Below are 16,866 nucleotides of genomic sequence, written 5' to 3'. Positions count from 1 at the left end.
GAACAAATGGAACAATTTTTTTTCATTTCATTTATTTACCAAAAATACTATTCTATACATTCGTCAAATATTTCCTTAATTTTCCTCACCGGATCCTTAATAGTGAATTTAGAGGTCTGTCCTAACAGTTTCAAAAACTCGTTGCTATTGAGAAAGTTGTGTGTCAACACGGACCCATTAAAATTTGGATCGGCGCTGTGCGCGTGCAACTTAGCCGCCTGTTCCCACAAACTCAGCTCCTCGTAGTACTGAACCTTACAGTGCCAAGGAAGAGCCGTCGTTATCACAGTAATTAACACGTCCAAAGGTAGAAAGAAAGCTATTTGTGTAAAATCAGAAGCCTCCGTATCGACTTGATTATGCAAGTCTGGCGAAGTTTGGTTATCGTTCGGTTGATCAGTATCCGTATCATAAAACCTAACTTCATCTTTGGTGCTGGACAATGGCGTTTTGTTGACTTCGGAGACCTCACTCTTCGGTCTATTTGGTCGCTTCGTACGAGGTTCTGCTGATTCTTCATTAATCTCAGTTATTACTACGCCATCGCTTGAATTAATCACTCGGTCAACCAATTTATTTAATTCTTGACGCACCGCTTTAAAGTATTCCTCTTTTTCTTCTTGTTTGAGCCGAACGTGTTGCTCGTGCTCGTCCATGTTCTTCATGAACTGCTCTGTAAAAGCATTTCCGGTATCTTTGTCCCAACACACCTTTTTTCCCAGTGACAGTTCTAAAGCTTTCGCAAAACCAATCAACGGACTTTCGTCTTTACAAAAATCTAATAATAGTGCAGTATAATTAACCCAATCCTTGTCGACGCTGTACATTTTAAATAACAACTCTTTCACATCTTTTATCTTCGTTTGATCCTTCACATTTACTACCAGCTCGAACCATAGCTTAGTTCCGAAAAACTGGTAGTCATGGATAGCTTCTATATTATCTGGATCGCACTCTTTCAACCGTTTTCTGATCAATAACAGTTCTTTTTCGTCGGGAAAAGCAACCCTTAAATTATACACGATAAAATCCCTCCAGTAAAGGTACTCCAAGTCGTCGAACAAGAAATCGATAAGGTGTCTTAAGTTTTTCGAATCCAGGCGTCTCCAAAGAGGCGGTGCTGCGGATTCGTCCACGATAATATCTTGGAGAATATAGAGAAAACTTGTTTTAGGTATGTAGCCCGAAGGACACAAGTCCGTTAAGATTTTAACCAAGTTTGAAAGTTGGGATACTGTAAAGGCACCTTTTTCTACGACCTCTTTCGGCAAGTCGGGTACAATTGGTGGGTTTTCGAATAAGTTCACTTCTGAATTGATGTGAAAAGCAGAACCTTCGAAAGTCAGTTCTTTTTGGAGGGATCTTTCCTTTTCTACAGCAGTTTGGAATAGTCTGCAGGCAGATTCAATACTTTCGACTTCTTTTCGGTATCTTGCATTGATCTCGTCGAAAACGGAATGAAAAGTTTCACAAACGTATCGGACAAACTCGCCGATAGTTTCCAGAGCCACGTGTTTGATTAGGTCGAGTCTTAAGAGTACTCTGAGAGTTTCACCCTCTACGGCACATTGCCATTCGGTGAGTAGTTCGGGTGTACGTTCTTTAACCACGTCCTGTTGCAAATCCTGGGCATTTTTCTCTTCTACAATAAAAAGAAAAACCGAAATACAGGGTGTCTCAGAAATTAGTGCTAGTATTTAAATAATTTTTCATTTAAACAAAACGAAAAAAAAATCAATGTAATAATTAATGAGCTATTATTCTAACCGTGGGAGGCTTTGGATTTGGTGGACCCCCCTTTGCTTTTGCTCTTATTGGCACCGTCCACGCTGCTCGACCTGATTTTCTCTTGAGTGGCTTGGGAGGCTGCCGTGTTTTTCTTAACGAATTCGTGAGCTTTGCGGATCAAATCTCTGAGAACTGTATCGAAGTAGGACAAGTCTATTTCGCTGTCTCTTATCTGGAACAAGTCGTTTACTACTCGAGGATCTGAAAATTGTTTCACAATAAGTGGCAACTTTGTCTAGATCGGTATCATGCATATTTTTAAGGTAATATGCACTCGCTGGCACGAAAAACGGGCGCCTTACAATTTTGATGTATTTTAAAGTTTAAATTAAAATTAAAAATAAAAGTTCCCATCTATCAATTATACGAGAGAAATCAAAATTAAAAAGGTATTTTGGTAAAAGTTTGAAACACCCTGTAGAATATAGCCAGGTACATTCTTCCCCAATAGTTTATGTTTTTCATCTCAATAGCTTTATTTTTATTGGGGATATTCGCTTTTAAAAAAGACATTAACATTTTTTCGTTTAACCTTCTTACAGTCCGTTCAATTACATGTCCGTTTCTTAAGTGCAATTCATTATAAATTTGAAAATCTGGCAAACGGTTGTTTCTTAGCAATAATTCCAGATTTAAAAAGAGATACTAAAAAGTCAAATAATTTAGCTACAAACTGCTTAAAAATCATCTAAATCGATCCACTAGAAAACAATATTATAAATAACACTTTAAAAATGTCCGTTTTTCGTGCCGGTGAGTGTATTAATATTTCGACACGTTCAACTCGCCTATTGAGTGTATTTTGGGCAAATTATCTTCCGCAATGTCAGTGGCGTTCGGAGTGTTGGTAAAAACTCCGGAGAAATAGTTGTCCGCGAGCCACACGCTTTGGACATATCTATCGATTTCGATCTGGAGCATGTTGATGAAATCGTTGAGAAGAGCGGCGATTTCTTTCGGAGCCCAGTTGGCGTTGATAATTCCGCAACGACCGCTCTCGGAAATCAGCATTTTTTCGTCACACAGTTCAGTCAGTTTCTCCTTAAAATCAGCAATCCTTGAAAAAAATAAATAACTTTGTGCTTGTTTCGATAACTTTCCATTCCAAAAAAGTGTACCTGCAATGCATCTCGGCTTTGAATTCGTCATCCTTGCGAAAATCCATGTCGAAAGCATTGAAGGCCTGTTGGAACTTGGCCAAATACTGGCCTTTACAATCGGGTCTGTCGATGAATTTTTGCATGGTTTCCTTCACGCGGTTAGTGAATGGAGCCAACAAATTCATCTTGGTCCGTTTCATAAACAAGAGCTGCTTCAAGTCGTTCGTGTAGATTTCTTCGGCCGATTCCCAAATACTTGCCAAGGGAATCTTAAATTTGTAAATAATATACAGGGTGTCATTGAAATGGTGTAAAAAAAATCGGGGGGTGATAGTACTCCTAAAAATAGTAAAAAAGGTTCCTATAAGTATAGGGCGGAAAATGCATATAAAGTGAGTTAGGGGCAATGAAAGGGTGAATTTAAAAAACGGTTTTTTTGAAATTGTAGGCTTTGGAACGAGATAAAATTTTGAAACGAGATAAAATTTTGAAAAAAAATCCTCTGCCATTTTCAATTTTGACCCTAAATTAAATGGTGACACTGAAAAATTATTTATTATATATTATATAGGAAAGGCGGAAAGGGTAGTTTTTGCAAGGGTAAAGGGTTGTTCGTGAATAACTTTTTTGAGGCTATTTTTTTTTGCAACGTGGGTTCATTTTTGAAAACTACATACCCTTTCCTACAAAAAAGAAACTCTTGTTGCACATCGCCCAGAGTGATTGTTTTCGAGAAAATTGCAGGCAAAGAGTTTGCTCTGATAGGTTGCTAACTGGTTAATCAACATAAATTTATGAAAGTTATGGCGGTTCAAAAGTAACCAAGTAGTTATTAAATAATTAATTGGAATATCAAAATTTCATGATAATGAACAATCCCCTAACCTTGCAAAATCTACCCTTTCCGCTTTTCCAAATAATTTTTCAGTATCACCATTTGATTTAGGGTCAAAATTTATGGCAGAGGATTTTTTTTCAAAATTTTTTTAAGCCTACAATTTCAAAACAACCGTATTTTAAATTCACCCTTTCAGTACCCCTAGCTCCTTATGCATTATATATATATGCATTTTCCGCCCTATACTTATAGGAACTTTTTTTACTATTTTAAGGAGTACTATCACCCCCCCCCCGATTTTTTACACCATTTCAACAACACCCTGTATACTAAAGATACACAGTGTCCAAGCAAAACTTTTTAAATTCATAAGACATTATTTAATAATACATATAAATAATTATAAAAAAAGTATAAACTTATACTAAAATATTAATATTAAAAGTTGTGAATTTATGTAATTCTCTGAATACATCGTCATTAAAATTATTAGTATTATACACAGGCCTGTTTAGTGTGTATTTAAGATAATATTAATTTAAGTGTTTATTACCATATAATCCTCTGGAACTGGAACAATAACGTACTGCCAATCTGGTTCGCCCACTAATGGAACCCGAACTTGGGATGGTTCACCTTCCAAAATGTCTTCAATTTCTTCATCTACTTCTGGTACTTGGACACTCTTATCTTCATGAACAATTAGTGCTTTTATTTTGGATTTCTTGTCTTTCTTTTCTATAGAGCAAAATAATCATGAGATGTGTTAAAAATAATAACCGTTTTAAATTTAAGTAATTGTTGTCAGTTACATGCATAACTGATATATTTAACTAAAAAAATAGAGACTTTCTTATTAAATTGTGACTTTCATAGAACATTACACGTTTAGATTATAAGAAATGGTTTTGGATTCAGTGTTTTTTAGCCCACAATTAGATGGTCAGTTAAATTAAAAGTTCAGATTAATAATTCATAATTTAATATTAATAATTCAAACTGATAAAAAATAATGCATGGAACACTTTGAATTTGAACTTTGAAGAATATGAATTTTGATATTAACAAAGTTCTTTATTCGCAATTACCTGATTTAGTTCTTTTGGATTCCATTTCCGTATTGTCACTCATAATCGACTCCTTATCGATAGGACTCCTTACCTTGGGTCTCTTCAATTTTTCTCCTTTTTTTGCCGACTTCACACTTCTCGTCGCCTCACCCTGCACATCCCTGGTCTGAGCGTCACCAAACAATTCCATGGACGACTTCAACGGCAAACTATAGTCCCCGATGATCAACTTGCCCAAATACTTTATAGTGGCAAAATCAAAGTCCTTGTAGTACATCGAATAATTCACTCCCGTATCGGAATAGTATTTATCCAAAGGATTTGGATTCGCGCCGGATTCCTCAAAAACCGGAGGCAAATTTGACTCGCCTCCACTAACACCATCCGTTAGTGGTTTTAGTTTGATATAAGCGGTAAGGATTGTGTCGTATACGATCACAGGGACGGGCTTGTACGGTTCGGGCATAAGAGTTGAATGTCTCCTGCAAGAACCTTCAGATAACAGGCTGCTAATGTCTTTGTCCATCTCCGATTTCGTGTCTACCAATTCCGAAATACTTTTTGTTTCTACATACTCCTCCATGTTCAGTATCCTTTCTCCGGTAAAAGCTTCTTCTAATATGGCAGCTTGTTCGAAGTTTGTGGGATAGTTAATAAGCACCCATCCCTTCATCTCGGGCTGTAGAGACTTCAAGTACTCAACCAACATGGCGGTTAAGAGGAAATCTGTCAAAGGTTGTCCGGCATTGAGTAGTTCTTCGGCAGTTTTGCCCAGGGCGGCTTGTGTGGACAAAATTATTTCCTCGCATGGAAACACAATCGGTGTTTGTATGTTTTTATTTTCGTAGGTTTTTACAGGTTCTACGTCATCTTGAAGGTCGATATCGTTCGATTTTAAAGATTTACCTTTGGATTTTGATTTTTTGCCCTTTTCCTTTACTTTCGGTGCGACATCTTTCCGTTTCTTTAATCACAAACAACAAAATTGAAACATTAAAAAATTACATAAAGTTAAGTTAATTCATATTCATAGTAAAATTTTCAAAAATTAAAATTTAATTTAGACAAAAGTAAGAATATGTCATTCGAAAAGTACTACTTTTATATAAACCTTGTATAGGTATGTATGACACTCACCAGCACAAAAAACGGAAACCTTAAAATGTTGATGCATTTTAAAGTTTAATATTATAATATTTAATATATTTTGTTCTAGTGTCAGATTTTGATAATTTTTTAAGTAGTATGTAGCCAAATTATTTGACTTTTTAGTATCTCTTTCTAAATTAAAAAAATAAATAAAAATAAAAGTTTCCATCTGTCAATTATACGAGGGAAAACAAAATGTTGAGATTTTGGTGAAAGTTTGAAACTACCTGTGGAATATGTTAAGACAGCAAGAAATTTCGATGTAATTTCGATCTCTATATATCATCTTCGACTAAAGCAACTATAGCGGAAACTTCTGGCCTTAATACCATTTCTGCTAGTAACTGATGCCCAACAGCCAAATAATTAAGCTACAAATTGCTTAAAAGATCATCAAAATCGGTCAACTAGAACACAATAATATATAAAATTTTGAAATACATCAAAATTTTAAGGTCCCGTTTTTCGTGCCGGTGAGAGTATATTCAAAAAGTACTACTTCTATATATATTTTTGCTTAGGATTCATTAAGGTGTCTAAAAACTTTTAACACTAAATATTAGTTTTAATAGTTTAACACCTTGATTAATCAAGGTGTTACAATTACCTCCTTCGTTGGTACGACATCGACATCATATTCCCGCCTATTCTCTTCATGAAACGCTTCTATGCAGTACGTCGTCGCCTGAGTCATTTCCACCACTTCGATCTTCTTATGAGCCAACAAGTTTCTCAACACCGGCAAAGAGTTCATATCATTCAAACCGTTTATACACACGCGAATGTCGACATCGGGAAATTGTGGCCTTTCCGGTAATGGAGGTAAAGGATGCTTGGCTAAAAGGACTTGATGTATGATATGACCGAGCACGTTAAGTCCTCTGCTTATTTTATCTAAGTTTTCTTCAGTTATCGTGACATTTTTTAGTTCCCACGGCCACAGGTAATCGACGTAATCGTTGAACTCTTCGGCGTCTATCGCATCCTGTTTATCTATTTCTTTGGTGACTATTTCCTCCACGTCTTCGAAGGATTCCCTTGATGCGATGATTTGAGTACCGGGTTCGGTCACATCGAACACGGGCTGGCAAGAGACGAAAACCTTTCTTAATTCGCCCATTTCGCGTAAATCTAAATCTCTCCCGAATTTCTTCTTGTGCTCCGCTATTTTAACCGCTATATCAGAGATATCTCTGAACGCTTCCGAACATATTCTCTTTTCTCTTTCGTGCCTGAGTCTCAACCGCTCGTTCCAAATCCTACGGTGCAACTCCAAATATCTGTCCTTCTCCAAGTAATAGATCGTTTTGTTCTCTTTTAGGTCCTTGTTTTTCATCATCATTGCGTTGACGAACTCGCGGTCCTTGAGCTTGTGCAAATTCTCGCCTTGGATGAACTTGTTCTCGAGCATAAACTCCTTCTGGATCTTCACCTGACCCATCTTGGACATGACCAGTTTTTCGTAGTTGGATTGGTGGAGGAGAATGTCGGTCATAACTTTGTCTTCGCTCTTAGCCTTGCCTTCGTTGATTTTCATCTCGAATTGGCCCAGGATCTCCATGTGGAGTTCGTTTCGGAAGAGAGCACTAATCTTAAAACAAAAAAAATATATTAAACGATAAAATAACTGTTAAAAGTAAAGGCTAAAGGCACATTTCTCCTCTGCATATACCTAGCAATAAAGTAGGTCTAAAAATAAATTTAGCAAAAACTAAAGTAATGTACAACGGACTAGTAGACAGAAACGACATTATAATAATAATTAACACGACACTGGAAAAAGAAGAATATATGTATATACCGTGTGGTACATCGGAACGCGGGACATAGGAAATCCCATTTAAGTAAATTTTGAAAAGGTAAAATATGAAGGGTCCAAGGGAAAAATCACGATAAACGCCATTTTACTAATTTTACAGGAGAACACTGGACGGCTGGTGGTTATCAGGTTCTTCAGTGTATTCTAGATTTTTACTAGTCATATTATCATAGGATTTAATTACTTATTGCCCTGCAGAGTTTATACATTTTGTAGGGACCATTTAGACTTACTATAATATTGTAAAATCCTAAAATTAAGAAATTGGCGCTTATCAAGTTCTTCCCCTGGACACTTCATATTATCTCCACAGTTCTTTTTAGAAAAATATTCCAATCTTAACCCATATGCACGTCTTTGGTGAATCTGTCGATACTTTTTTAGCATTATAATATGTAACACTATAGCACATAACTTTTACCCTCAAAATTTCATTTTAATCAATAAAAGCACTTGGAAAAAAATTATAATAAATCGAAAATAATAAGTTTTTAATCCTCTGTAGCTACGAAACAAACCGGAATCAATATTTATATAAAAAATAAAATCTTATTTTTACGTGAGGAATCTCCCCACGAGAGATGGCACATGTTTTTTGAAACACCCTGTATAAAGAATTTCGATTAATTTACCGCTTTATTTCTTTTTCGCTCTCGAATATTTTTGACGATTTTTTTAGCCTTTTTCACATCAGGCTTAATTGGCATGATTTGTTCGGCATCTTTTTGGGACTTGACCAAGTCCTCGTAGGTCCTCTCATCGACGGAAAAATCGTCATCGTCCATTTTCTCACTACTACCCTGCTTGGATGGCGATGGAGTTAAGTTTGTCGGCATTACAAATTCGGACATGTCTCCGTTTATGTCGAAGACCGCATCGGACTTTCGAAAATTCTTCATGTTGTGGATGTACTCGTTCCTCATTTCCTTGCAACGGCTATGTATACTGTCCATTCGACTTTTGTACCAACGGTATGCTCGCCTGTCTCCTAAAGGAATAAGCTTTGTATCGAGGGCGGCAGTTTCTTCATCAGGTTTCTTGCCGGGCATCTTCGTAACATCGAACCTGGTGTGTACTATACTCAGCTGAGCTCGAATTTCGTTTGCCATTACAATATCCAGCTTGCTCTTGTCCTGGAATTCCAAATAGACTTGATAGAATAGGTGCAATGAGGTAGTACCTAATCCGTGCACAATTTCGTATATGTCGTCGTCTTCGAGCACGATGTTCAATGTTTTAAGCCACTGTCCAATATATGTAAAGTTTTTGTACGAGTCCATAATGTAGTTGCAGTTTTTCGAAATCAGTTCGAGCTGTTCGGGTACTATATAGCTGTAGCTGAACAGAATTTCGGCCAAATAGCGACCGTTGGCCATTTTTAGTGCGAAGCTCTCCGGCTCCATGTCTATAATCAGGCCTAGTCGCTCTTGGATCCATCTCGCGACCAGTTCGCTCATGATACGTAATATTTGATTAAATTAACTGACAAATAAATGATTGATACTGTCATTAGTGTACAACGTGTACAACATCTTCAATGTCGAATTCTGTGACAAATTATCAAGTTTATAATGTGCCTGCAGAAAATACTAAAAGTTAAAACTAAAAAAGTAGATATATCTATAATATATTTTTTTCCTTCTGGCCTAGTAATCAGTGGCGTAGCAACCTCTGTATCAGCTGTATCATTGATACAGGGCCCACTAACCTGAGGGGCCCACCGAGCAGTAAAAAAAATCAAAATGTGATGTTAGCATCAAAATTTTTCGTAATTATGCAAACTTTGCTCATACTTTAATGAAACCCTGTATCAACTACAGCCAGAGCACGCGGCCATCACGCATTCGCCTGCCCCCGTATACATCAAACGGTGGCCAAAAATAAAAAATAAAAATGTTATATACCTAATAATTATTGTTACCTTTCTTGATTTTAGTTTCATAATATTTTCTTGTTTTTATTTTAATGTTTGTTTGTTGTTGGTTGTTGGAACGAATATTTATGTTATTTCTGTAGGTATAATTTTACCAAAGACCATACGTTCCTTGTTTTGATATTTATGTTTATTGTTGGAAAGAATGTTTATTTTTTTACTGTAAGTAAAAGTTATTAATAAATAATAAGCTATTCTGATCAGACAGTAAGTTATTTATTTTATCCCCCCTCCCTCATGGTTCTGTCACAGGGGCCCCCTGCGAAATTCGTGATAACAGGGCCGTTTCAATGCTAGCTACGCCACTGCTAGTAATTAAAGTAATAATAGCCTTGTTTAGAACAAGTAAAACACAAAATATACAGAATATATGTTGTAAATGTAATGTAAGAATTAAGCTTACTAATATTTTTTTAAATCTGCATTATTTTTTGTTACATTTTCCATACCACGGCACCTTCGCCATTTTGTCAATATAAACTCTAGATGTACCTTGGTAAAGTGAAGCCAGTCCTACACGTTGTGTCAAACACCTTCCAACGCGGGACACATGAACAGTTGCCACATCGTGTAGGAGACACACTTGTGAATTGCAATATTATCGAAGCCTATGCCAAATGATGCGTCCACCTTTGGAAGCATCGTGTAGGACCGGCTTAAGTCTATGGCTTTGATCACAGAATATATAGCTTGCGTAGCTAGATATTCTGTGCTTTGATCCATTAATGCTATTTTTTCGATATTGAAGATAGAAACCGTATTAGACTATATTATATTTAAAACCATTTGAGTACTTTTTTTGTTATAGAATAACTTTACTGATATGAAACTTTGTTATTATTTAACCAATTCAAATATCTTTATTTAGCAATTGCCAAACTTTCACCTTTGCTTTCACTATTTTTAAGAAAAAGAAACATGAAATTCAAAGTACAATTCAATCCAGCCATATCATAAAATGGAGAATATAAATATGAGTCATTTATGATCAGAAAAATAATTTCTTATATTTTAAAATTTAATAGCAGCAATATGAATTAATCAGCATTAGCGTACCATTAATCAACCATACCGTACGAAAAAAAAAACGGCGTCAGCGATGGGTTTGAAATGATCGCTGTCATTTTATATGTAAATATGTCCAGCCAACTGGACGCCGTTTTTTCGATCATACTATATATAAAACTAAATAAAACCTCCAAAATTAATATAAATTATTTTATTCTGTATATTATAACAATTACAAATAAATAATAACAGCTAGCCCCTCTTTTTACTCATCAAAATGCTGTCGGACACGGGTTCAATGATGGTACCCATCTTGGTCTCAACCGCGGGTCGTATGAACCGCCTGAAGGCCGTGTGTGGAACGAAGGTGTTGCCTATCGGAGCCCTAATACTCGCCTCGTAATCCTTCACCGACTTGAAGGGAAAGGGCAGCTCGGTAACTTGGTGCTGCTTCACCTTAGAAGCGGCCTTTTCATTTATTATCAACGAGCCCTTGTTGTCGTCTCTTCGGGGCAACGTCTTCGGCATTTTAACAATAAACCGTTTGCGTTTTCGCGCCTTCTTCGGATCGATACCTGTGCCTGCCCAAGAGCCCCATCCAGGCAAGTTTAGATCTATGTCTTGGGGCTTTTCTTTGTCGATTTCCTCTTGTTTTTCTTTCTGAAAATCGGTCACCACGTCATCGTCTTCAAAAGCTTCCATCACCAAATTTCTGTAACTCTCCTCGTCTGGAAGATCATCTTCAACTAAATCTGGAACTGTAGATCCTAATTGGGTGGGTGTTTTCACTGTCATAAAATTACTGGGATCTATATTAACCGAATGATCTTTTTGTGGAGTCGTTTTACTAGCAAGAATATTCTTAAGAGATTCCATATTGGAATTTGTTCCTGTTTCAGATTGATTAATCAAGGTTTCCTGTAATTCCTCATCAATAACAATTCGTTTCTTTTGAGTGGGCATGTCAAGAGTTACATTTTTTTTAGGTGTATCTTTCTCTTCTACACTTTTTTTATTGCCTAACTTCTTGCTAGTCTGTTTTGTTTTATTCGGATTTTGTACAGTTTTAGATTTAATTTTCTTCAAAATTGTATGTTCGGCTTTTTCAAACAATTCATCAATGTTCCATTCTCCTGAAGAATTACTCAGATTTGTTACACTTTTCATTAACTTTTTCTTTTGTTGTTCTTGTCCTGTTGTTTTTCTTTTGGTAACCTTAGTGTCTTTTTCGACTTGAACAGATTTATTTTCTTCAGAAAATTGATTTACTTTTACAACTTTTTTTGGATTAATTTTCGTTTTGTTTATTGTCCTTTTCCCCTGATTATTTCTTTCTAATTCTACATCCTTGTTTTCATCAACTTTTATTGGTTCAATCAGAGTTTGGCTTTGTTCTTCAGCTTGTGCTTCACTGGATATGGCTAAATCATTTGCATTCTTTTCCATCCAAAACTTTCTGTAGCCACTAACAAAATCAACCATCTCCTTACTGGACTGCGCCTTACTTAGCCATGGATTATTAATATTAACCGCATTTAAATTTGCTGTAGAAGTATTACTCTCGGTAACTTCATCATCAGAATCCAGTTCTACTCTCTTGGCTTCTTGTGTCAAGTCACGACTGATCTTCAGTTGCTCTGCTAATACTTGTCGGCTCTAAAAAAATAATTATCTGTTTATAATATGATGTGATATATTTATTATCATTATTTGCTAACCTCCTTGTCATATTTGGCTCTAACTTGTTTGTTTTTAGCCCACTGTCCAGTACCTTTATGTCTTAAATTAAACCTTTCCAAAGCTCTTGCCTTTTCAATTTCTTCCAACTTTTTCAATGCCAATTCAGGGTCTGTTTTCTGCAGCTCTTCAAATTCTTTCAATTTTTGCTTGATTTTCTCTTTTCTTAGAATTCTATGATACTTTTTGCTCTTAATTTTATTCTGTCTGCGTGCTTTAGCTTCTTTAAAGCTCTGATGAGCTCTTAGTTTAGCAGCTTCTTTTCTTTTTTCCTTTAATTCTTCTAATGTTAATGGAAATTCACTCTCATTCTCATCTTCAATAATGTATTCCTCTGTCTCAACTGCATCGAGTGTGTTTAACTCCTTTTCTAATTCTGATTTGACTGTCCACCTCTCTGTCATTTTTACTGCTTCTTTAGCCTGCATACTTAATGTTTCTACCTCTCCCAGAGGAAATTTTAAGTGGGCTTGTGCTCTGTTGGAAGTAACAAATGGTTCCCATCTATCTAATAGTAGTCTGTTTCTTTCATAGGCAACAGCACGTTTTATTCGTTCGGACTGGGGCTTTTCTAATGGTTTCGGCAAAGTATAAGACTTTTTCTTTGTCGATTCTAACTTCTGGCGTATCTGTGAAAGTTTTCTTTTATTGCCTAAGGCCTTACTTAATTTGTCTACTTCTACATCTCCTGATTTACTTGATTTAACCAAATCGAATTCAGATATACGGGATGTTGGTTCTGTTCGAGCTGGCTTTTTTAAACGTTTAATTTTATTAAGACTAATGATATTTTCCACAATCTTTTCATGATTATCAGCGTCAATCTCCTCGTCGTAATGATAGTCACTTTCATCGCTCATCTTAATTAAATCAAAATTTTTAATAACTTATTTTTCGTTATTCACAATATTATAGCCTTTAAACTAAATATTTGCTTAAAATCTGGTTCTTAACATGTCTTAAAAGAAAACCCCATGCCCAGTGAGAAAGAGAAAACCATAAAGAAATCGCTCTAAATAACTTAGGTTATAGTATTAGTCACAGTATCATGGTACAAAGAATACAAGGTATGATCGCAGCGTTGCCAATGGTCCAAAATTATATTCCACGGCGAACATACCCAAATTCCACAAAATTCCACAATCACTAGGTTCGGTCTTTAGGTCTGCGACCAGGGTTCGGAAAACTAAATGCTACTTTTAAAAACTACATAAACTACATTACATATAGTTAATGTAGTTTATTAGTTTATGTAGAGGGTAACTTCTGGCGTATCTGTGAAAGTTTTCTTTTATTGCCTAAGGCCTTACTTAATTTGTCTACTTCTACATCTCCTAGATTTACTTGATTTAACCAAATCGAATTCAGATATACGGGATGTTAGTTGTGTGTTCGAGCTGGCTTTTTTAAACGTTTAATTTTATTAAGACTAATGATATTTTCCACAATCTTTTCATGATTATCAGCGTCAATCTCCTCGTCGTAATGATAGTCACTTTCATCGCTCATCTTAATTAAATCAAAATTTTTAATAACTTATTTTTCGTTATTCACAATATTATAGCCTTTAAACTAAATATTTGCTTAAAATCTGGTTCTTAACATGTCTTAAAAGAAAACCCCATGCCCAGTGAGAAAGAGAAAACCATAAAGAAATCGCTCTAAATAACTTAGGTTATAGTATTAGTCACAGTATCATGGTACAAAGAATACAAGGTATGATCGATAGCGGCTCCAATTTCGTTCTGTTCGCGCATACCACCTGTGACGTCACTAGGAAAATAATGAATAAATAAAAAATAAAGAAAGTTGACAGGAGATCTGTATTTTTTGGGGTTATGGTTAAGAATTGTTTATTTTTAAGACTTTTTAGTTCGTTTAATTTAATAATTACTAAAACCATCAGTTCCAAAAATACATTTAAAAATAATAATTATCTATTAACATGGATTTGGACGATAATAGGTAAGAATACTAAATTTATTTCTATATTCGGTATAAAATTGTTTATTAGGTTTTTAGTTTGCGATGTTTATGGTAAATAATTTTCATGTTCATTGCCTCTGAATTCACATGAGGACGAGATGAGGATATCTATGGAAAAGTAACCACAAGAGGAATTGTTACATCATTTAAAAAATGTTGGAAAGTTTATTGTTTCCCATTGAACAGTAGAAAATGCCAATGCAGATGAATGTATTGTAATTGTGATAGAAGTAATTCCAAGGGTGAAGTTTATTATAATTAGTGGAAGTAATTCCAAGGGTGAGGTTTATTATAATTAGTGACCTGTGCTTCTTTTTATATGTAGATGTTTCAGGTTTTGAGAATAAATCGGTTGAACGAAACCCAAAATTTAGAGGAAGATGCCCATCAAGGATTATATAGCTCAAATTTACTTTAATGGTAGGCAATTATTCAATGCAAATTAACTTTTTAAGTGACTGAAATATTAAATAGTTTACAATATGGTATATCACTAAAAATATATTACTTTTAGGTACAATTAGGGCCCGATACATTTCAAAAAGTAGAATATTATTTTATATTAAATGAGGTATTGTACCAACAATCAATTTATATTAATACCGGAGATTAAAAAATAACAGAATAAATAGTTCTTTTTTTTATACTATAAAAATAAACTATATGTAGAATACAACAGTATTTAAAAAAATAAATAAAAAGTTATATCCCGGCCGAGATTCGAACTCCGGTCTCTCTTCCTAGCCCGACTCCTTACGCACTGCTCCACAGTAACTTGCTTAGCGATAATTCAATGACGGTATATAAAAAAAAACAGGTTTATAACAATATCTTGACGATTTGAACTGGCGCGCGGAGCGTGCTGACCAATAGCGCCTGTTATCACCTGTGACGTAGCGACCAACCTGCGCAATATCATACCTTGTATTCTTTGTACCATGTCACAGTATTAGTATCAATGACTAAAGAATCCAAGGACAAATAACACCCGACAGCAAATTGTGACGCTGGCATCAAACAGTGCCGTGGCACATATTTTCCTTAACCTAGCTGTTTGAAGCAATATTTATATTTTTTGATAATTGTTTTGACTACGCCTATGGTGTATCATCCTAACTAATTACGAAAAAAACGTACTAAAATGTTAACAAAAGATACAAAACTAGTATCGACGTATAGCACATATCAAGTACATACAGATGTTAATTGAAATTGAAGAATAATTATCGAATTCAATAAGAAAACGCTAAAAAGTTGGAGTGGACTGTTTATTTACGTATGAAACGTAACTCCTGGCTCTTTCTTGTCGCTGTGGCTTTTACACTTGAAAGCTACACAATTCACCATTGTAACAAAGTTTATACAAAGTTCACTACACACAACAAACTATTAAAAATCGCTAAAATTGTCGCTGGTGACTGGATGATGACTCACTGTTTGGCATCAAACGAATGGCGTCTAACGTCACAAATTCTACTACAGCCCGTACAGGGGCGTTACATGTCCTTATATTCTTTAGTCATTGATTAGTATAATAAAATATTTCTTCTTCCACCACCAATTGTGGCTTCTAGCACAGAATATCTAGCTACGCAACAGAAAAAAGAGCTAAAATTGCACAAATAAAATACTAGATGGCGCGACAATATCATAATCAGAATATGATTGGAAATATTTGGAAATTTTCAATTTTCGGTTTTAGATCGACGGCACGTCGACAGCCTTGAAGATCGGCTAAAGATGCACAGTTGCCAGATTCAAAAAGACTTTAATTGGCATCCCATTCTTTTTCTGGTGTATAATAATTTCTTTCTATTCTTCGTTTCTTGTCAAATACCCTTGTATTAATTATTCGTTTGGCTTTTAAAATAGTTCTAAGTTTAAGTATATTATTAGAAAACATATGCTCACAAAATATATTTTTAATATATGTAATACACTACTTTATTATGTTAACTAAGAAAATAACTTTAATTACCTTTAAAATTAATAATATACAGGGCGATTGATAGTGATATTTATTAATGCTGAAACGTTAGTAATGAAATATACGTTTAATAATAATGGAAATAATTTATTAAAATGCACTATAAAAAATGTTAATTGACTAAAAAAATACTATAAGAACAAATGTCTTCTGTTGCCACGTTATTTATATAGACCTAGGTAGATTTTAAAAAGTGACACAGGTACAATTAATAATATATTAGTTCGGCATAAAAGTTGCTGTCACGACATCGTACAATAAATTAAAATTCGTAAAATAAATTAAAATTATTAATTAAACAAATCTTTAAAACGAAACGCAAGTATACCAAATTTTGGCCCAATCGAACTCCAGGGAATGATATCATAATATTGTACTATATTATGGTACCACTCGATATGCTTCATAATATTGCAATGTCACCGAAGATCCATAGTATACCAAATTTAAG

General features: G+C 35.0%; 2 protein-coding genes across 3 annotated transcripts; both read right to left on the bottom strand.

Annotated features, from left to right (window-relative positions):
- Positions 1–18: 18 nt before the first annotated feature.
- LOC115881084 (sperm flagellar protein 2-like) lies at positions 19–15,980 on the bottom strand. Of its 2 annotated transcripts, none has more exons than XM_030898446.1 (8): positions 15,705–15,980; positions 6,553–7,536; positions 4,815–5,760; positions 4,280–4,464; positions 2,907–3,157; positions 2,577–2,845; positions 1,768–1,989; positions 19–1,642 (listed from the first exon to the last, which is right to left on the bottom strand). In XM_030898446.1, the coding sequence occupies exons 2-8, from the start codon at positions 7,504–7,506 to the stop codon at positions 48–50; spliced, it is 4,422 nt and encodes a 1,473-aa protein (XP_030754306.1). In that variant the 5' UTR covers positions 7,507–7,536; positions 15,705–15,980; the 3' UTR covers positions 19–47. The 2 variants fall into 2 exon arrangements, with proteins under 2 accessions (XP_030754306.1, XP_030754305.1); XM_030898445.1 differs by lacking the exon at positions 15,705–15,980 and adding an exon at positions 8,397–9,397.
- On the bottom strand, positions 10,902–13,475 carry LOC115881085 (U3 small nucleolar RNA-associated protein 14 homolog C). The gene is made up of 2 exons (XM_030898447.1): positions 12,424–13,475; positions 10,902–12,361 (listed from the first exon to the last, which is right to left on the bottom strand). Exons 1-2 carry the CDS (start codon positions 13,300–13,302, stop codon positions 10,958–10,960), a joined length of 2,283 nt encoding a protein of 760 aa, XP_030754307.1. The 5' UTR covers positions 13,303–13,475; the 3' UTR covers positions 10,902–10,957.
- Positions 15,981–16,866: the final 886 nt, after the last annotated feature.

The sequence above is a fragment of the Sitophilus oryzae genome, unplaced genomic scaffold, assembly GCF_002938485.1.
Source record: "Sitophilus oryzae breed Bouriz unplaced genomic scaffold, Soryzae_2.0 scaffold_1693_pilon_pilon, whole genome shotgun sequence".
NCBI lineage: Eukaryota > Metazoa > Arthropoda > Insecta > Coleoptera > Curculionidae > Sitophilus > Sitophilus oryzae.
This window is presented reverse-complemented; position numbering and strand designations above follow the sequence as displayed.